Here is a 21,616-nt window from a genome sequence, read left to right as displayed (position 1 = left end):
GCCCATAAATCCACCACCCATTTTGTGGTTGACTTTAGACCCACCATCAGTGAGTAGTGACTCACCTGAGGGCATCTTCAGGTCTACCACTACCTTACCACGCCTTAGTGCTGAACAAAATCCCACAGAATGTTTCACTATTGGGACTCAATCCACAATCGCAGAGGTTGTCCAAGACCATTGATCGCATAGCACAAGATGGTTTTCTGACAACCCACTACTTGTATTACCTACCCTATCATGCAGTAAGTAGCTCATCCATTCAATCTCATTATGCATTCTTCTCATAGATCTGTCTGCTTTTATGTTCTAGATAAGCACAAGAAGACAGTACCTGTACATCTATGTACATCCTAGAAGTAATCCACTGACAAAATCCTGGTTCAAAATATTTTCAACATAATGCTTTGCAATTCTCTCTCTCTCTCTCTCTCTCTCTCTCTCTCTCTCTCCTCTCTCAATCCTGAGCTAACTTAATATCCTTCAGAACTCTATTATAGTGCAGCTTATTGCATCAATTAGCATCATATCTCTGCTGCATCTGGATTTTCATATGTCCCTATATGCTAACTGATGTTAGTTATTCTCAATTTCATTGACAGCCTTCACAATCAAATTTGTAATATGTATGCACATTCACAATTCATTATTCTTATGACCACTTCTCAAAACAATCTGACATGTGAACTATACAGATCAAACGATCAATTTAAGCTCCACTTTTCTGTTTCAATTAGTCATCTCTTAAGAGCACTTTACTTTTAGAATCCACGACATCATTTGTGAGCTTCTTACTAAGTTGCCTATATCTTCTTGTCCACATTAGACATGCATGTATAACAACCTATGCCATCAGGCCAAACCACCGAAATATAGTTCACATGATAATTATTCTTAAGAAAAACAGTGTGGCATATTTAATTTGACAAAGATAATGTTGCAATTTGGTGAACTTGATGTGTCCCTGTCATCTAGTTCAGAAATGGGACCAATTATGCTAAAACAAACATGGATGTTCATTGGAATACCAATTTAGGCACCAGAGCATCTTTTGAAGCATCAAGCACCATCCAATAACCACAACTGCAACTAACAAGCCTAGTTTGATGCATTAATTGATTGGATATATAGATCCTTTTTTTCACTGCTCTTTGAAATAAAGAATTGCATCCTATATACCAACTTGACATTGCCCTTCTTCAAATCTTTTTCACGACATCCACACAAAAAATCAATGTTTTATAGTCTTTGTTGAGACTCTTAAAACATATTCTAACTATTTCATTACCAAACCTCCCTTGCTCCTTGTTGAATGTGCTCATGTTATTAATTCATGACCATCTTATTTAATGGTCACGAGAAATGTTGTATCAACTGAATTGAATACGTCCTTTATTGAGTTGCCAATTCTCACAAACTTTGCCTATAATAACCTTCAATTCCTTTGGTTATGTTTTGTCACCTATCTGCCATATTTTTTCTTTCATAACTCCGATTCATACTTCACCATTATCCTGGTCGTAGCACATACCGCTATATCATTTCAAAGAACAAGAAATCATAAATCCATGGGGACTCTTCCCAAATGTCAATAGCCGATTCATTTATGTGAACCTGAAGACAAGGTCTGAAGGCAAAGCCTCAAAATAGGCTTATTCTTATAGTTGAAACACCAGCCATTGCATCTTCTTTCTTGTGCATGCATTCTTAGCTGCAATTATATAACTTGATACTTCTTGCACATTTGCACCCTACTCCATGTTTATAAAAACCATGTTTTAATGTTATTTTCAGTCGTTACTTAGCCAAAATGAACAGCAATACTTGCAAACTATTAAAGGATGGTTTTTCTGAGCAAGATTCGTCGTCTCAGTACCCGACCCCGTACAAATGCCACACTAGCACTGTGTCGATACGGTATGGTACGAGACTTTTCGGCATACCGACCCCGTACCAAGTGTTGGTACACTACCTGCACTGGGTACCAGTACTGAACCAGTACGGTATGGTACGCCGCATACTGCCCGGTACGACAAACCATATTCCTGAGCCTATTGTTCTCAGAGTTCTCATTCAACAATTTCTAGGAATATATTATTCATTTTATTTTGGTCTAACTGAGTATAGTTGAAGGTTAACAAAAATGGAGCAAATTGCTACACATAGTCAAAAAGTATTTGCTGCTACCATGGGAAGTACTAAGTTAACAAAATGAGCTGATGTTTTATGCAATTGGCAACTAAGAAATTGACTAGCCATAAGCAGTGTTCTCCACCATAACACAAAAAGGATAACTGAAATATCAAATGGTATTATAAAGCAATGTCAGCAATAAGGATGTTCGTTATTCAATCTTTCCTCCTTTATTTGATCAATTAAGTCCATCAATCAGTTTCCTAGATTTTCATGTTTTCATAGCTGGTGTAGAACCGGGTCCGGGAAGGATGACTGCAGTGGTGACAATGTACTCTTGGGATTACTGCTGTACGTTGTAGCTTTAAAATGGAAACAGAAGAAGAGGGAGAAGAGAAGGAGGAAGAGGAAGAGGAAGAGGGGAAGACGTGGGGGGGAAATTTTAATCACTTCATTAAACCCTAATCATGAAAATAGTTCCCTATATATAGGGCCCAAATATACAATTTGCATAAATCCCCTTACATAGAAATAAATCCTAATAAGCCCTAAAATGCAAATAAGCCCAGAAATAAAAATAAAATAAATATGCAAATAAAATGGTGGCCTAGTTGATGTCCCCATCAACTCCTTCCGGGTGGAAAAATAATGGACCAAATCCGAGTCTGACTCAATCCGGAGGTTCAAGATCATCTGGATGAAGGGCTCTGATATCCCCATCAATAGCTTTATGCAACAAATATCCTACATCATAATAAAAAAAATGGACCATACAAGAGTTGCTAAGAGAATACTATTTATATTCACTAATCAAAAAGGAGGGAAGGGGAAAAAATAAGTGGATGCAATAGATGCACAAAGACTTCAAACTGAAATATAAGACGGTTTAATGTATATAAACTTTATAAATTGCAGCTAGAAAATTTATTTATGAACTGCAAGTATATGATCTTAAGCCAACCCCATATAGTTGGCAAGAGGCTAAATGGTTATGGTTATAGTATGCATATGATCTTGCAAGAAAATCACAAGTAAAATTTTACCATTCTTTTGGATAAATCAATGCATGCAATTTTGGAGACAAGAACGGCCATTTGAAGTGCTATCTGTGCCAAGACATGCATAAATAAAAAGCAGAATTAGCAGAGGGATGCTGCTTCTCCTATTGAAAAAAACTCCCAAAAACATCTGGATTATTTTTGACGTATGTGTAACAGCAATTTCTTTCAGAGATGAATCTTTTCCTCATTGTTGATGCCTCTGCACAAAAAAATTATAGGATACTTACAAGATCAAAAAGGAAAGATCTTCGTAGACAAAAAAAGTTTGATGGATCTAACAACATCATATGATAATAAAACATAATCCAGCAAAGAAGTAATAAAATTACAATAATGATATACCAATGAATTTGAAACACATATAAGATTATCCAGATCAGCACAAAAACTTGGAGAAAGCTAGTAGTTCACTTTCTAGCATGGGTAGTAAGTTGAAGATTTGAACATCTTTGCCCATTTTCATGAGCTCACCTCTCAAGCTGCGCTCTCTGCTGAGTATTGTGATCATCCTTGATGTTATTGACCTAGATATTATCGTTTTGACCAAGTCTCTGACCTAGATTTAGCTTTTGCAAGTGCCAATTTTTGTGATTTTTCATCTTGACCATGTCTCCAACCAACACTCTCGCTCTTCCGTTTCTTTTCCTCATTATCTCGATCTTCCTCTATTGCATTTTTTGTCACATCTGCTCTCTCTTTTTACTCCTAAAATTGATAATAATATTATCCCCGTTATAAAATTTTAAAATAGTTTAGATCCATTCGAGCCACTGTATTCACTAGCCTAGGTTTCTATTATATTACACAAAGTGGCTTAGTTGTAGATTTTTTTACCCTCTAAGCACTTAACCATTTACATAGTCCATTCAAACTCATAAACCAATTTATGATTAGGGATAGAAGAACAGTTAGCAACTAAATTATGTTGACAAACATGATTATCACCTTGAACAGGGAACGGTGTTGACTAGAAAGAAAGAAGGAAAAGATCATTTGGATCAAAAAGATATCAGGTCGTGCAAGTAAAAGGAATCAACTGTAAACAAATAAGTGGAAGAGTAAGTTATGATCGATCACCAAAAAAAAAAAAAAAAAAGTCTGTATAAGGAAAAAAGAAACAATCATAAACGAATAAGTGATCGAGAAAGCCAAGAAAACAACTCACGGGCTATCGCGTGCTGCTCTTGAAGTACACCGAAGCCAGAATCCGGACATCATCACGGCAGGCCAAATCCCTCGCGGAAATTATCTCCTGCGTCCTCCTCCGTCAATGGGTCTCCAAAACGCATCTTCTTGATTAAAAGGAACGTAGAACAGCGAATGGAAGAAGAAAAACCCAAGAAATCAAGAAAGACGGAGAGAGGGCGAGAGAATACGAGGAGTCAGGAGCAGAAGGCGAGGCGGTTCTCGCACTGCGCAAGGGCAGCCTCGGCCGGCTTGCGGAGGGACTCGTCGGAGCACATTGAGCTAGAGAGAAGAGAGTAAACGATTTGGACGTCGGAGCACATCGAGCTATAGAGATCTCCACCCCTTGTTCTTGAAATGGGGGAGACGGGCAGCGAGCGATCGCATACTCCGAGACGATCGGCGAAGGGCGAGGAGGAAAGAGAGGGAAAGTGCTTTCCACCGAGAGCCGGAGAGGAGAATGGCGAGTGGGGTCGGGATTTATGGAAACGCTGGCCGCTGGGGTTGCGCCGGACAGAGGCGAAGGGGGCCAGCGCCAAGGGTTTTTAAAAATAAAAGAAATAAGGGACTGGCGTCGGTCATGGACCTCATGGTTTTAAAATGCTCCGCTGAGTTAATTGCTGTTCTACCCGAGAAGGGAACCGTAGGCTTGCTGCGATGCTACCTATAAATCGCCGGATATATGTAGTCGTTATGTGACTCGGTGCGTTTGAAGTCGATTCATCATACGATTCCCTGCAATATGGAAAGTTTTATGTTCCGACGAATCGGATTTGAGGGGCTTCTGAGTTCTGAAATTGTGAACTTCAGACTCCTAATAAGAGGGGAAGCTAGCTAGAACTAGGTTCTTGTGCCATTGAAAAAATAAGGAAGTGATTGATCGACAAAGAAAAATGGATAATTATTGAAAATTTTTTTCTAAAATCTCCCAAACAAAACTGATTCCAACAAGCAAAACATATAAATCATCTTGATAGGCGCATTTTTGGTTTTTTCTCGTTCAAAATATTTTTACGGCATAAGATTCCAAATTCTACATATCTTGATCAATCTAGATATTCCTTTTAAACTATTGGATTATGCCTCACATTGATCTCAAAGCACTTCGAACTTTTCTTTTATCCATTTGCACAAATCTTATGTCGGCTACTGCGCAATGCAACGGTGCACATCGCAAAGAAAAGTGAACATTCTTTCGCCCGGAAGATACAATCCAAACACCCCTAACTCTATTCCTGTTGTACTTTGTTCATAAGTAGACAACAAATTCCAAATTACGGACCTAAGCTCCTTTCAAATATCTAGTTTCAAGTAACTAAGAGCCTGAGTTATAGATCCATGCCCAGCCATGCAGATTAGAGAGGCTATTTGGGTCTCCCTAAGCACAAGAACAATCCCTCATTTCAATTGCGTGCAAGCATCATATATCTTGCGTGCATGGCTCAGCCTGGACTAAATGCTTCTCAGGCCGTAGCAGTGGCACCAACACCCTGCTCATTTATTCAGCATTGCTAAAGCCAAATGTGGTGCCTATATAATTTATATGTCAAGGTTTGAGCAACACTAATTTCCTGAAAGAATGGACTCCGTCCTTAACTGTTCAAAAACAGCGATCATTTGCTTAGATCTGCCTGGAGCAGGGAAATCTGGAAGGAAGTGATCATTGTGACTGCAACGATTATTTGCTATTATAATCAAAAGTAATAAATGAAAAAGGGACTGTTCTTATAAATCACTGTCTAAGGGAAAAATCTTTTTATCAACAGGCTTAGAAATAAAAGAGAATAGATAACCAAAGAAGAGAGTTCAAGGCATTTTGCCTACTAGATCAAGAAAGGGGGCTTTGATAAGTGCGTGGTTATCTAACTCAGCTGCTAGTTATTGGTTGGTATAAACCAATGTTTGTCTACTAATTCTTGTGAACTCTCAGATTTTCATATTTTTACTGACCGCACAAGATTGTTTTGGAGGATATCTTACAAATATAGAGTGATATGGGTTGACAAGAGTGTTGGAGTTTTAATTAAAAATAAATAAATATTTTTATCTCTTAAATTTTAGTTGTTTTAAATATTTTAAAATATTTTTTTTTTTGTGAGGCACTTTTTTTTTTTGAAAAAGTTGCAACTCTTATATATTGATTTTCAAAACATTACGTATCTTCGGAACCATCACGTCTCTTCGATTTTTCGAATAGAATCTATAAATAGACTCATCCGAAATTAATTCAAAAATAATCCAATCCCCTTCTCTCTCACTGGTACTCTATCTTCGGAAAGTTTCTTTCACAAACAAAAAGTTCTTCCACTCTTCAACTTTTTACTTTCTATTTTTTCTTTTTTTTTGGACATCGGAATGAGTCGGTCGGGCCAAACCTTCTTAATAATCGTGCTTATTATACGAGGATCGAGCTAAGCCAGATTGATTGTACTCTGCGGACGAAATCGTCGCAAATCTGCATGTAGAGGATGGATCATGTTTTTAAGGTAATGTATATCATCCAGACAACAAGCTATTTTCAATCTTCTAATTTTATTCTAGTAGAATATTTTTTTATAATATTTTTATAAAATAAAAATTTAACAGTTTTTAGGCATAATATTTTCAACAAAGAGCATATCCGAGACCAAAAAGAAAAAAAAAACGCATCTCACGTAGAAGGGCTCCATGCACTGTGTATCATGTCTTCCAAATGATTTCTTGTGTATATGTATATGCTTATATAATTACCTAAAAGACACCTACAAATAAATAAATATAAGTGATAGGCTGATAAAAGTGGGGTTTTTTAAAACTTTGATTGATGCCCTGGCGAGCGATTTCCGACCGGTTTCAGCTTCCTCTCCGGGTTCAACCGGCTTGGTTTTCGTTCCCAGATCATGCTTTCGGACCCGCTGTATGGCTGGCGTGTCGGTTTTTTTTTTTGGGTACAAAAGGCAAAAAGCTCCCCGTTTGTAGTAATTTTATTCATGATATTCTGGCCTCAGAAAACCAATCCCCAACGCCCAGGCGCTCTCCCCTTTGGCTCCCTCCTTCGCGGGTAGCAAAGTAGCAGATGATTGGATGATGGCTATCACAATGAACTCCCCGTTGAATTTCGGCACGGCGGTAAGCTCTGAGCCTCCTCACTCTCCGTTGCTGCTTTGGGTTTATCTCTCTGCTCTGCCCGTTTATATTTCGGAATGAATGGCAGGGTGGTAGGACGAGGGCGAAGGGGACTTTTGCTCTTTCTCTTCGCTTTCTGTTTCCTTCGTGGTAGTTTTATCTATATTTGGACATTAAAACTCTATCTTGCCAATGATATTATATTTTTATAATTGGAGATGGGACGAATTTAGACCGACTAGATCCTGTGTCGGATTCTATGTTTAATTGAGGGACTGAAAGATGACTAAAAGAACCGTATAGTGGATCGAATTTTATTGTGCACACCTTGATTTTGACCCGAGGGAAAGAAGATAGAACTGCGATGTTTTCGGAGGATTTAGATGTTACCACTAGGGGAAGAGCCATGGCTTGGTATCTTGATTTTGGTTCGTGATTTGTAGCATCGGTAGGGATTCACGTCTTGGAATCTTTTGGTTGGATTCTCATAATTGGCTTTACAAAATAAGCAATCGGCTGGCTATGTAAACACGCATGGTGGGGATGAGACTCTGTTGTACCATGGCAACACACGGTTTCCAAAATTCCTCTTTCTCTCATTTTTATCTTGGAAGATGGTTGCTGGTTTTGCGTACGAAGGCGGTCGATGAAATATCAAGTTGGAGTATGATGCCTTCCTCCCTCTCCATGCCCTCATGGTGAGACATCAATCTCTGATGGCATATCTACCTCTGGTGCCATTTTCAAATCTTCTTCTATCTTTGTTCTCAACATGTGTCAATATCAAATCATCAGATTAGTTGCATATAGTGACATGCTTTCTCTGTCAAATGCAAAACCCCTTCTTGTTCCTGTACCTTATTTCCTTCCTCTTTTATTCTTGATTTGATGGATAAGCTGGGATCTTATTATGAGGAACTAGCGAGCGTAATCTAGGGTTAGCCTAGAAGTCTAAATGACCTGATAAGTCTTACTTTGGATACTAGCAAAGCCCAAATTCATGTTTTTTTTTTTTTGGAGGGGGGGGGGGGGGGGGGGGGAATTTGTGGGGTGTGGAATAGGAGTACTTTATTGGCATGGTCCTATGTGAAAGGGGACGAAGATGTCGAAAATGATTTATTATCAAACCGCCCATTCCTATCATGCAACATTCTGAGTCCCAATTGGTTGGATTGGTTTTGTTTGCCAGCCAATATTTGTGATGGAGGTGCAGCTGTATGCTTGAAGCAAGAACAGCGATCCTAGAGTACCTGATGATGGAGGTTCTTCTCTATTTGTTACCTGTTATAGTTGATCTTTTATTTGATATTCGTATGAAGAAACTTTTTCTTAGGGAGGATAAAACAATTTCCTTGTGTAGTTTGATGGGTCCTTGTATTTTATTCTTATACTTATGCATTTTTGTTCAGCAATTTTAATTTTCCATTGAAATTTTTTCGCTTTGTTTGGTCCGATGTTATGTAATTATGAGTCTTTTATAATCATAAGGTTTGACATTTTCTTTTCTTTGGTGGCATGAAATGACTCAGCAGCTGGACAAGAAATAATGAATCATATTATGAAATAAAATACAATGCTCTTATGTTGAAGCCCACCATGTTAATTGAACTGTCCCAGTTGTGGTGTGAGTCATTTTTGACTTTTACAATTAATCCAGCTAGGTGAAGAACCTCCTTCATACAACCAAACTAGGGGAAGCATCTATCTTTCCAATCTCTTAGGATTTGGCTGCAAGCAGGCTCTAAAGTATTGTTCTGATCATTGTATACCGTACTGGCCTGAACCGGATGGTAAGGGACGTACCATACCATATGGTTCGGGACTAATATTCAGTACAGGTGGCAAACTGATACTCCGTACGTCAAAAAAACTTCGTACCTGTACCGACACTGTGCTAGTGTGGCACCGGTTTGGGGTCCGGTACCGAGATGACGAACCTTGGTTCTAATCATATGCGTCTAACCAAATGAAACATCCATCATTCTGGGACTTGGCTATCCTATCCCTAAGTTCTTCAATACCTAAGTTAACTACATGCCCGGAATGTGAATTCGGCAACATAGGGTTGTGCTACTTTAGCTGCATTGAGAAAATGAGATAATAAATTTAATTACTATAGTTTTTTCACATGGAAAATTCCTTGTTAAGCTTGGCAAGTATGATTTTCAGAGATAAAGGTGCGGGGCACTCAATAAGATGGTATGAACTTGTATACAGAAGGTTTAAAGGAGATCTTTTAGCCATGTTTTGATCCAATTAGGCTGGGTTTGAGACATATCTGAGAGTAGCAACCCTCTCACACTTCCTAGGCCACTCTAGTAAGTTCAATAAGACAAAAGGGGTATCTTTCTAAATGTATCTTCCTCCAATTCTCACTGCCTGATGGCTTCAGAAAACCAGTCATCAATGCCTGAGTGCTCTCCTCTTTCCTTCTCCTTTTTTGTGCTTTGCACTGCAGCAGATGACTGAAAGATGGCTATCACAATGAACTGTGGCATTTCAATACAATTGTAAACTTTGAGCCCCCCACTCATTGCTGCTTTTCATTTATGCTTGTTGGGCAATTCTCGCAACTCATTTACTTTTCTGTCTGAATAGTTGGCTGGTATGAGCAAAGGCAAGGGGCCCTCTGGTTTTCCTTTTCCCTTTTTGTGTTTTTCTATACTTGATACACTGTAACCATGTTTTGCCAAGGATTTAGGCTTTTCTCAGAGGAGATGAATTTGCACTAACCAGATCTTTAGTATGATTATATATTATTATGTTTAGTTGAGGGATTGAACAGAGATTATTATTGAGGGGTTGAACAAAGACCAAATAAACTGCACGGTGGATCAAACTCTATAATGCAGATATTGATTTTAATATAAGGGAAATAATGTAGACCTACCGTATCTTCTCAGGATATGGATATCAATATGAGGGGAAAAACCAAGGCATGGTATCTTGATTTTGGTTTGTTAATTGCAGTATCAATACAAATTTGCATCTTGAAAATATTTTGGTCGGATTCTTGTATCCGTCTCTCCATAATAAGCATCCCATTAGCTCTATAAGCCCATGTGTTGGGCATGAGACTCTTGTTGTACCATGGCAACATACACTTTCTCAAGGTTCCCTCTCTCATTTTATCTTTGATGATGCTTGCCACTTTTGTCCCAAGTCGACTGATGAAATATCAAACTGAACTCTGATGTCTTCCAACCTGTCCATTCATGGAAGGTGAGGTTGCAATTCTGGATGGCCTACCTATGTCTTTGGCCACTTTAAGGCTTCATTTTACTTTTCTCTTTACTGAGCTATTAGATTAGGTAAAGACCATTAGATCAATCTTTCTCTCTCAACCTCGAGCCCCTTCTTGTTCTTGTATTTTATTTCTTTCCTCCTGTTATTCTTCATTAATGTGTAAGTTGAGATCAGAATTTGTAAATGTGAAATTTGTTGTAAAGGAACAAAGGTCTAAAGATCCTTGAGAAAGGTCAAGAGAGGAACCTAAGTTGCTAGATTAATCTTACTTTGATCTTACCGAAGTCCAAAATCATGCTTAGGAGGGGAAATTGGACATTTATTTTCATTTTCCTTCATGAAATGGAAGGAAAAGGTTGAATTGACATTGTAAAATCACCTAATTGGGTCGTGCAGGATTGAATGATCAAGGATTGGAGTGCACAGCAGCAGATGAGTTGAGTTAGAGTTATCCTTGGCCAAGAAATATATGACTAATAGAATCTGAGGAATCTCCTAGTATCATAATTTGCCTCAACACCTCTGTCTTGTTGATGATATCTCAAGTTTTCTTTTGATTACTGAGAGAATGGAATTGTGATAAGCCAAATAATCTCTTGCCTAAAAAATTAACCCTTGTTCTTTATATATGCCAGAACAAGAGAGGAGCTTTACAATGAATGCTTGAGTATTTATAAATAGTGTAAATTGCCCTGGCTGGTTTGGTGTGAGTAAGAATGCACTGAATTTGGATCTGGAGAAATGTAATGCATGATAACATAAAACTTTTAGAGGGATGGATTAATATCTAAAAATGGTTTTGGGTGTCGATTTAGAGACAAAATAAACCAGATTGGGATGAGAGAGGTTTCAAGAGGTGTCCCTTCTCCAAGTGCTTAGGGAGGAATTGCCCCCTCAAAAGAGCTTTTTAGCATTTGATAAGAAGCTCATTCTCTTTAAACCTGTTCTTTTCCTTTTCTCTTTAAGTTCATTCATTCAAATTCCCTGAAACAAATTTCAGTACTTGATGACATCTATTTTGAAGTATCCTGCTATTTTTACAGGTAAGAATCCCAAGTGTCCAAGGATATTCAGCAGGGTGCAATCAGCCTTCAGTATGGATGAAACCTCCTCATGGGAAGGTAAACTTTGTTGAGATTCCATTTAGGCTATGTCTTGGGCCAAAGAGGTACAAAAAAGATGTTAGATGGCGCAAAGTCCCTTCGGCAACAGATAGTAATAAGGCAGCTGCAGAACCAAACACCACAGACTCTGCAAATACTGAAACAACTGTAACCAACAATCAGCTCCCATCATCTAATGTTCAGCTTGATGTGAATGGTAGTGGCAAAACCTCCCCTAAAATGCAGGAGCCCACACCAAAAAGATCACCTTTGACAGCAAGGGAGAAGCTAAGGGCGGCGCGTGTCCTCAGTAAATATGCAGAATCGCAGCCTTCCAAACCAAAACCTGGTAGTACAGTATTGGATGCATTAAGAGAGAGCGATAAAGGTAAGAAAAGGTCTGGCCTCCCAGAAGCTCCCACAGATCTATTAGATGATAGCAAGCGTGGGCTTCCAAAGCAAGGATTGACCTTTGATCTGCCTGGGGGCACCGATCTGTTCCTCATTGTCTTCTCTTTCGTCTTCATTAGCACAGTCATGTTTGCGACAACTTACGTTGTGTGGAGATCCGGTGCTATACATTTTAATGAATACTGAAGAGGAAGCAGCCTCTATACTCAAAACAGTGGAAGCAACCTTGCAGTTCTCTTCATATCCTGATAGCTGTTTGAAAGCAAAATAATAGGAGAGGTGATGGCAAGTACAATACTACTCAGTAACAGATTGTTTGTAATGCATTGGTGCTTGTCTGTAGAATCATTTTAGGCCATTGTGAGTTGCACAAGTACTGGCTTTACAATTCTTTACAATTCTATTGCTTAAGATGGCAGTGTGTCTGCGAAAAGAGAGTAATTGTAAATTTTACTCGACCTTTTGCATCTCAAGGTGGGAGAAATTATATATATATATATATATATATATATATATATATATATATATATATATATATATATATATATATATATATATGAAAACTATTAGCCAGGCAAGGCACAGCTCCAGGTATAGGGATATGTTATCATGGTTCTCTAAGCCACCGATTTATCATGTCTATTTATGGATGGGTACCCGTACCACCACTTTCCTGGTTACTTGTATGAGTTCCAAGTAATTGGGACGTAGCTCGCTAGCTGTCAAGTGTAACTATGTGGCCTGGTCAAAAGCATTGTGTGATACCTACGTGACAAGTATGTACATACTAAATTACATGTGAAAGAAGGGAACTACAGGAACCCAATCAATTTTAGAGTTCAAGATTTCTGAGAAGACTGCTGCAAATTTAAACACTGTAATCGAATTTGCAGCTTGTCCAGTTTCAAACAACCAAACAACTCCTAAATGAAAAAATATACTGAAACAATTTTAAATATCTTATAAATTTTATAATCGTACGATTATGCTTGCATTTAGATACGACTCTATTGCATCTGGATGCAGATAATTACCACATGGAATGAGGACATGATTTAATGAGGCTACAAGATACCAGTTGGCGTTCCACATTCCTTGCGATCCATCAAAGATGATTTGCATCTGAAATTAGACGAGACCAAACCTTGTGGAAGATATCCAGTGGATACGACATTCTAAACTCGAGACAGACCAACAATTCCTTAAAAAATTAAATCTTATATATTTAGAAAACTAAGTTATTTGGAAGTCTAAGATAAGTTTTTATATCTAACTAAGTTCATCCTAACAAGTTGTTATAGGATGACAGGAGAAGCACTATTTAATTCGGATATAATTATTCCGTAGCCCCATTCTGGTAAAAGTGCTTTTTAATGCAACGGTATGAGGAAGGATAATTATTTTTAATGGGTTCGTAGCTAATTGGGTTGGGTGTTCATCCATTGCCGCAACTTATGAGATTGGGCTATCTCTAGAACACTCATAAAACTAAGATACTAACACAAGGCTGAAAATTGTTAGCCCAAATGAACTTGACAATAACCAGAACTATATGTGTGGCATGTGAAATTTGTATCAAAGATCCTAGTTCAAGACTCTGATCACTATGGACTCTATAAATGGAATATGTTAACACTAAATAAAGGTTAAAACCCACAAGGTATCTTTACCTATTGCACAGCATTCTTAGTTTAGCTGTATTTTGTATGTGTTATACGATTTTCAAAATTTTAAATTATGTGGAGAGTTGTTAGTTTATTACTGAAATATTTAATTAATAAACCAACACAATTAGCCTAGGATAATTTGAGGAATAATATGCACAAGGCATCTTTATGGATTTATAGTGGCAATTTTCAGATTTACATCGACAAAAACTGCCTCGTAGGCGGAATTTTATTTTAAAAGTATGATAAAAATAAATGCCTTTTTTTTTGATAAAACAGATGAACCATATAAATCTAGTATAAGTACATTCAAAAAGTTAGAAAGTAAAATATTCCGAAAAAAGATAGCAAGGATGTATCATCCGTCCACGGTATCTTGCTGAAATAATCGGTAAGAAAGTATGGAAGGCGGCTCTATTCGCTTTGTTTTTAAAAAGGAGATTCCGTACAAAAAAATTGAAACTACCGACAAACGACTAATTGCGGGTTTTCAAAAATAATCCCAATAAATAGCCCCATAAGAAACCTGTGGAGAAGATTTTATTAAAAAATATATACAATCAAATAAAAAAGGTTGTGAATATAAAATTTCAAAACAAAGAGAAAAAAAAGAGAACAAATGATGAATTAATTGTATCTCAACCCAAAGCCATTTTAATAATAACATTCCTATATATGCTGCAAGAAGAGGAGAAACTCAGATTTAGAGGCTGCTGCTTGCAGGACTACATCATCATGACTTTAAACTCGTCAAAGCTAATCACCCCATCCCCATTAAGGTCAAACCTACAAATCATAGCCCGGCACTCCTCCAGCTCCCTGGACGCGCCCAGCCGGCTCAGCATCCGCTTCAGGCTCCTGGGCGTGATGCACCCCTCCCCCTCCATCTCGTACATCCCGAACGCCTCCATCAGCTCCCTCTCCTTCTCCTCTTCCTCCACCCCCACCAACCCCACAAACTCCTCCAGGTCCAGCAACCCGTTGCCGTCCTTGTCGGCCGACCTCACCACCGCCTCGGCCTCCTCGAGGCTCATCTCCTCGCCGACAGCCCTCATGATAAGTCGAAGCTCGGCCGATGAGATCTTTGCATCGCCATCCACATCGAATCGGCCGAAGACTCGTTCGAGTTCCGAATGATCACCGATCTTTTCCGAAGATGATGGATTGGGAGAAGGACTAGCTTCTTTCTCTGTCTTAGAATTCGAGCAGGAAGCCATTCCAATTAAGTATTCTCTGTGTTGAGATTTTTAGTGATTTTAGAGGAAAGAGAGGAGCAGAAGAAAGATTAGGAGGCAATTGGATATAGGTACACACACACACACACACACACACACACACACACATATATATATATATATATATATATATATAGAGAGAGAGAGAGAGAGAGAGAGAGAGAGAGACGTGCATGCAGAGTTTTGGAGAAAACGTCAGAGGCATGCACGGAAATTAGAAGTTTTGAAGGGGAGGGACGAGGTCGTACACGGGCTTGGTCGCTTTGACGTGGATATATACGTCTGGAAGGTTGGGAGAGGAGATTGGAGGCTGGCACGCGATGAAAGCCGTTTGAAAGGGTCTGACTCTGGACCCTGGGAATGGAGAGGTCCAAAATGCTGTGCAACTTTGGGACGAAAGGAGCAGATATTGGACGGTCTGGATTGCTTAATCAGTACCGGGATTTCTGGTGGGCCAACGAAACGGTCGAATGGCGTGAAGAGTCAAACTGATGCCATTTTCTTGACGCCGCTGATGATGCCATGATTGATGGCTGGACTGACGGTCGATCGTTTCCCACGATGGAATTGGTTTCTCGGAAGCTTCAATGATGGTTGAATTCGATTTGACTTCCTCGTACCATGGGGAACTGCGAGCGTGACGAGAAACGCGTCCAAGCCGTAGGAAGAAGTCGAAACCCCACGGGAGAGTAGTTTCTGTCATTCCTCGCGTCTTACCCGACGTTTTCCGATTTGAAGGTATCTAATTTGGTGATTTCCTCGTTTCCCACCTGATCAGTTGCCGGTTCCCAGTATATTTTGATGGGTTCTCATTAGATGGGTACATTCTTTCTCATTTTTAATGAAAAAGAATCTATGTATGCATATCGATCCCTATTTTTTAATTTTATTTTAGTTTCTGAAATTCTGTAATTAGTATTTAATACATCCCTCATGTTAAGAACAAAATATTTTACTTTTTTTTTTCAATGACATTAAAATCATATTTATTGGATATTTTTTGCCCCCGTTCTCAAGTCCAGAGCAACATTCCTTCTAAAATGGGAACATTTTTGGCCTATTGTAAGCTGGTTGAGGAGGACTACAAATGTAATTGTCGAGTTGTGCATTGAGCAGGTTTGGCTTGAAGGTGACTCTGTTACGGTCATTTCTTAGCTTAATAATTCATTCAAATACAAATTAAATCTTATGCCAGTTACATCTCTCATGTCTACCGTGAGCCTAATCAAGCAGCCGACTGTATGGCAAGTCATGTTCTGCGAGGGAATGTTGTGTGGACTCATGGGGATGTTCTGGATCCTCCATTTGCGGCCATCCTTCATGCTGATGGGTACAATGCTCATTATATTGGAAATGTATAAGGTCCTTTGTGATCATAGTATCAAGCCAGTTATGGCAGCAGACTCTTGGAAATTAATTTTGCTTTTACCTTCAGGTTGTCTTATTTGCTCTTTTGATACAGTATGCCTCTATGAATGATGTGGGCAAGCATTGGAACCTCTGTCTGATTTCTATCTTCATAAATTTATTATGCTCTGTTTCTCGAAAGGAAGGGCATGATCTTTCAATCTCTAGAATCTTTTATATAAATCTTTAAGGATTGTTTACAATGATCTTGATAGCCTTGCAGGTATTCCAGGAAGTTTTTTAGCAAATACACAAGGCAATATGTTCCTTTGGGTCCTCTTATTTTGTCTTCAGGCTATCATGAGATTTGCTAGGAATTACAACTACCTAGAATCTATAGGTCTGAATTTCTGTCAGCCAGTTTGCTTCTCCATTGTTTTCCAAATGGTGTCTTCTTTACCATATGCTAGGCTTAGAGCCAGATATCCTTTACTGCTGAATGGGATGCAGAGCTTTATATATTTATAGGACTTGTTTATATCTTTCTTTATTTCTGTAAGGCGGAAGCTGAACCTATTGGGAACAGGGGTTGTGCTCTTCTCAAGATCTAAGATTGTTGACTTATATGCATTGCCAATTTCAAGTTGGACTGAAGCAGTCGATTTTCACTGGGATGCTAGAAAGAAACGAGCATAAAAGGAAGAGATAGTTTTGAATTGTTTGGCTTGATTACTATTTGCTTGTATCTCAGTTCAATATATAGAGATTTACAAGTAACAGAATTCAGTATCTAAAGGAGTACAGTTAGGATTCACAACAGCTACATTTGTTACAGACGTTAGGAAGAGTTCGAATTTGTCAAACTGATTGAGATGGCAAAACTGATTGAGATTTTTCTGCATAATTTTTGCACTGCTCCCTGACTGGGCCTTGTGATACTCTAACACCCCCTTGCAAACTGATGGGGAGGGCATACACCATTAGTTTGTGACGCAAAAACTGAAATCGAGCTGTTGGATGACCTTTTGTGAATATGTCAGCAACCTGATCATGTGTGGATACATGCTTCACCTGAATGTCACGATTAACCATCTTCTCCCTAATGAAATGGTAATCGACTTCTATATGTTTTGTTCTTGCATGAAATACTGGATTTGAGGCTAATGCAATGGCTCCAATATTATCACACCATAAGATTGGTGAAGAGGCCAAAATAACATGTAATTCTTTTAGTAACATGCGAATCCAATGCATCTCTGCAGTTGCCAAGGCCATGCTTCTATATTCAGCTTCTGTACTTGATCTGGACACAATCCCTTGTTTTTTTGCACTCCAGGAGATAAGGTTCCTGCCAAGAAAAATACCATATCCACTTGTACTTTTCCTGTCATCTGGATTTCCAGCAAAGTCAGAATCACAAAATGCATTCAAAGTAATAGTAGATGGTGAATAATGAAGACCAAAATCAACCGTCCCTTTTAAATAGCGGAGCACTCTTTTGACAGCAACCCAGTGAGGTTCCCTCGAACTATGCATAAACTGACACTGTTGGTTTACGGCATAGGATATATCTGGTCTAGAAATTGTGCAATATTGAAGAGCTCCAACAACACATCTGTACTCAGTCGGATCAAGAAGCAATTCACCTTGTTGAGACGACAATTTCGTACCAGATATGATAGGACACGCCAATGGTTTGGCGCCAATCATTTTGGTACTTTCCAGCAAATCAGTAATGTATTGTGCTTGCCTTAGGTGCAGACCCAAGGTGTCTCTAGATGCCTGAACACCGAGAAAATAGCTCAACTCTCCCAGGTCCTTGATGTGAAAACTCAACTTCAACTGTTCAATAAACTTGAGAATTGCCTCTTTGTATGAACCTGTTATAATGATGTCATCTACATATACCAACACAAACATTTTTAATTTGTCAGTACAGTAGGTGAATAAGAAATAGTCAACTTTGGATTCAGAAAATCCAAAATCAAGAAGTTGCTGGGAGAGCCTACGAAACCAAGCTCTAGGGGCTTGTTTGAGCCCGTAGAGTGACTTGTGGAGGCGACAGACAAAATCTGGATTATTTTCATCTATGAAACCACGGGGCTGTTCCATGACTTCTTCATCTAGGACACCATGCAAGAAGGCATTGGAAACATCTAACTGCCTTATATTCCAACTGAAAGTCACTGCAAGTGCTAACACCAACCGAATTGTGGTAGGTTTCACAGCTGGAGAGAATGTTTCATAGTAATCTATACCAGAACGTTGATCAAATCCTTTCGCTACCAACCTCGCTTTGTAGCGTTCAATGCTACCATCTGGATTCCGCTTGATTTTATACACCCATTTGTTCCTCACAACATGTTTATTTGATGGTCTTGGACAGAGGGACCATGTTCCATTCTCCATCAATGCATCAAATTCACACCCCATAGCAGTACGCCACTCTGGTTTTGACACTGCCTGTGTGTAGCAAGATGGCATAATTTCAGGAACAATACTGGACAGAACTTTGAGAGGATATCGAGTAGCATAAAAGGTCTTATAATCAGGATACTGTTTTGGTTTGGAATTTCCAGTTTTGGACCGAGTTATGATTTCTCGATGGGTAGTGGAAGTTGTTGTGGTTTCTGTCGTTGGCTGAGTGAATGGAATCAAAACAGGTGGGTTCAACTCAGGCAGGGTAAGTGACTGTGAGGTTGGAGTTGAGTTGGACTCAAGAACTGGTATTCCTGCATGTGATGGAGATATATTGTTATCTCCAAAATTATACGGTGTAGATTCCTGTAAAATAGGAAGAGGCATATGTGGAATGGTCTCTGATTGGTTATCAGAATTCTGGTGCACAAGGATATCTTCATAAGAATTACTTTGCACATTTGACAATAAAGGAACTGAAATTGGTATAAGAGACATACCTGGTGACATATCACTCATTTTGACTGATGAGATTGAGCATTTATCCATTGCAGGAAAAGAGTCTTCATTAAATACTACATGTCTCGACACATACACTCTTCCTGTGTCCAAGTCTAAGCATCTATATCCTTTCTGTTGGCTGGCATATCCTAGAAACACACATTGCTTGCTTCGAAAGATAATTTGTGGTTTTCATAGGGTCTTAAAAATGGATAACAGGAACACCCAAAGATTCTAAGATCAGAATAATTCGGCATCTTTTTATGAAGAACAAAATATGGTGATAAATTATTCAAGATCCTCGTAGGTAAACGGTTTATTAAAAATACTGATGTTATGAAAGCATCAACCCAGTAATTATTCGGTAGGTGTGCTTTTGCTAAAAGAGATAAACCTATTTCTTGAATATGTCGATGTTTTCTCTCAGCAATGCCATTTTGCTGAGAGGTATGTAGACAAGTTAAATGATGAAGTATCCCGTGCATTGATAAAAATTCTTTAAATTCGTTTGACAAATATTCTCCACCGTTATCTGATTGTAATTGCTGAATCTTACAAGTAAATAAATTTTCGACAAGGGGAAAATACATCAGATTTATAACGCATGGGATACATCTATGTGAATCTGCTAAAATCATCGACAAATAAAACATAATAGCGGCAACCACCAACCGAGGTTACTGGGGATATCCAAACATCAGAATGGATGAGAGCTAAAGGTCTTGTAGATTGCCGTGTGGAATCACTAAAGGGTAGGCATTTAGCTTTTCCTAGTTGACAGGACTTACAAAAACTTAACTTATTGGCAGATTCCTTAACCGACAGATAACCAAGTAAATGGTCTAAAGTTGATTTTGAAGGGTGTCCTAACCTATCATGCCAATGATCCAATTGTAGTCTTTATTCCCAGCTTTGCAATGAGACATCGAAGTTTATTTGAAGCACTCTTGTGTCCAACAAACGGATAAAGGCCATTCTCAACCAGCCCGTGGAGCAATAGTCGCCCTGTCTTGTTCTCCTTTACACAAAAATCAACCCCAGTCAGTATAAAGTAACAATCATTATCAAGACAAAATTTATTAATGGATAAAAGATTGGTGGAAGCATTTGGGCAGTGAAGGATGTTGTTAAGATTAAAGGATGATTTGCCAATGTCTATGGAGGTTGATCCAGTGTTTTGAATCACTAAACCTGAGCCATTGCCCACCGTGACAGTGTCTTGACCTTCGTAGGGCTGCTGGTTTGTCAAATTTGCAGCATTGGCGGTGATATGAGCATTTGCCCCACTATCAGCATACCAAACTTGTTGATCATAAGTGTTGTTGGCCTCTGCTGCCATGGCTGCAAGATCAACTGGTTTGAAGGGAGTCCCAAACCTGTTTGGATGTCTTCATACCATAGACAGAAGATACTAGCTTTTCTGTAATTGAAGCCAGTAACCAACTTAAGACACAGGTGTCTTTCTTGAACCACACTGCGTAAGCTGGGTTTGATGTTCCATCTGGAAGAGTTTTTGCTGGAGCAGGATCAGCTCCATCCATGATGCCAACAAGATCGTGGCTCCTCAGAAAGACAAGGAATTGGATGCTCCATGGCAGATAATTGGAGCCGACCAATTTGTGAGACACAGGTTGAGAATTTGTCTAAATGGATGGATTTGGTAGGTTGGTAGATTCAAGTGAGGCCATTGGACTTGTGTTTTGATGTTTTGGTGCGGAAGCGTATTGACTAGGATTAGGCGTTTGCCTTTGAGGGCTCTGATACCAAGAAAGAAACGAGCATAAAAGGAAGAGAGAGTTTTGAATTGTGGCTTGATTACTATTTGCTTGTATCTTAGTTCAATATATAGAGATTTACAAGTAACAGAATTCAGTATCTAAAGGAGTACAGTTAGGATTCACAACAGCTACATTTGTTACAGACGTTAGGAAGAGTTCGAATTTGTCAAACTGATTGAGATGGCAAAACTGATTGAGATTTTTCTGCATAATTTTTGCACTGCTCCCTGACTGGGCCTTGTGATACTCTAACAATGCTATGATATGGTTTCTCTTCCTTAACACAGTCTTACTCGTTTATTTTCCTGCTCTTTTGCCTATTCGTACTCAACAGGGCCTCTCCATGTATCCTGAATTCAAGCAGCTACGGGAAATTGTCTGGAACTTTAATATTATAAAAGATTTCTGCTCTATTTCTCAGGGGAG

General features: G+C 38.8%; 2 protein-coding genes and 1 long non-coding RNA gene across 3 annotated transcripts; 1 reads left to right on the top strand and 2 right to left on the bottom strand.

Annotated features, from left to right (window-relative positions):
- Nucleotides 1-3,252: 3,252 nt before the first annotated feature.
- Nucleotides 3,253-4,712, bottom strand: LOC103706710 (uncharacterized). The gene is made up of 3 exons (XR_016398886.1): nucleotides 4,571-4,712; nucleotides 4,360-4,483; nucleotides 3,253-3,393 (listed from the first exon to the last, which is right to left on the bottom strand). It is a non-coding gene; the product is annotated as an uncharacterized LOC103706710 (long non-coding RNA).
- Nucleotides 4,713-7,335: 2,623 nt separating this feature from the next.
- LOC103706711 (uncharacterized) lies at nucleotides 7,336-12,745 on the top strand. The gene is made up of 2 exons (XM_008790916.5): nucleotides 7,336-7,487; nucleotides 11,774-12,745. Exons 1-2 carry the CDS (start codon nucleotides 7,443-7,445, stop codon nucleotides 12,428-12,430), a joined length of 702 nt encoding a protein of 233 aa, XP_008789138.4. The 5' UTR covers nucleotides 7,336-7,442; the 3' UTR covers nucleotides 12,431-12,745.
- Nucleotides 12,746-14,500: 1,755 nt separating this feature from the next.
- Nucleotides 14,501-15,250, bottom strand: LOC103706745 (putative calcium-binding protein CML19). Its single transcript, XM_008790956.5, has one exon. The coding sequence runs from the start codon at nucleotides 15,126-15,128 to the stop codon at nucleotides 14,637-14,639; it is 492 nt and encodes a 163-aa protein (XP_008789178.1). The 5' UTR covers nucleotides 15,129-15,250; the 3' UTR covers nucleotides 14,501-14,636.
- Between the last annotated feature and the right edge of the window lie 6,366 nt (nucleotides 15,251-21,616).

This window comes from Phoenix dactylifera, chromosome 17 (genome assembly GCF_051530095.1).
Source record: "Phoenix dactylifera cultivar Ajwa chromosome 17, Ajwa_hap1_PhDact_Kaust_v1.1, whole genome shotgun sequence".
NCBI lineage: Eukaryota > Viridiplantae > Streptophyta > Magnoliopsida > Arecales > Arecaceae > Phoenix > Phoenix dactylifera.
This window is presented reverse-complemented; position numbering and strand designations above follow the sequence as displayed.

What these genes read in the sequence shown, in the direction of transcription:
- LOC103706711 (XM_008790916.5), top strand. Translation starts at nt 7,443, where the DNA reads ATGATGGCTATCACAATGAACTCCCCGTTGAATTTCGGCACGGCG. An exon ending in CGTTGAATTTCGGCACGGCG is followed by an intron (nt 7,488 to 11,773) that starts GTAAGCTCTGAG and finishes CTATTTTTACAG; the next exon opens with GTAAGAATCCCAAGTGTCCA.
- LOC103706745 (XM_008790956.5), bottom strand. Translation starts at nt 15,128, where the DNA reads ATGGCTTCCTGCTCGAATTCTAAGACAGAGAAAGAAGCTAGTCCTTCT.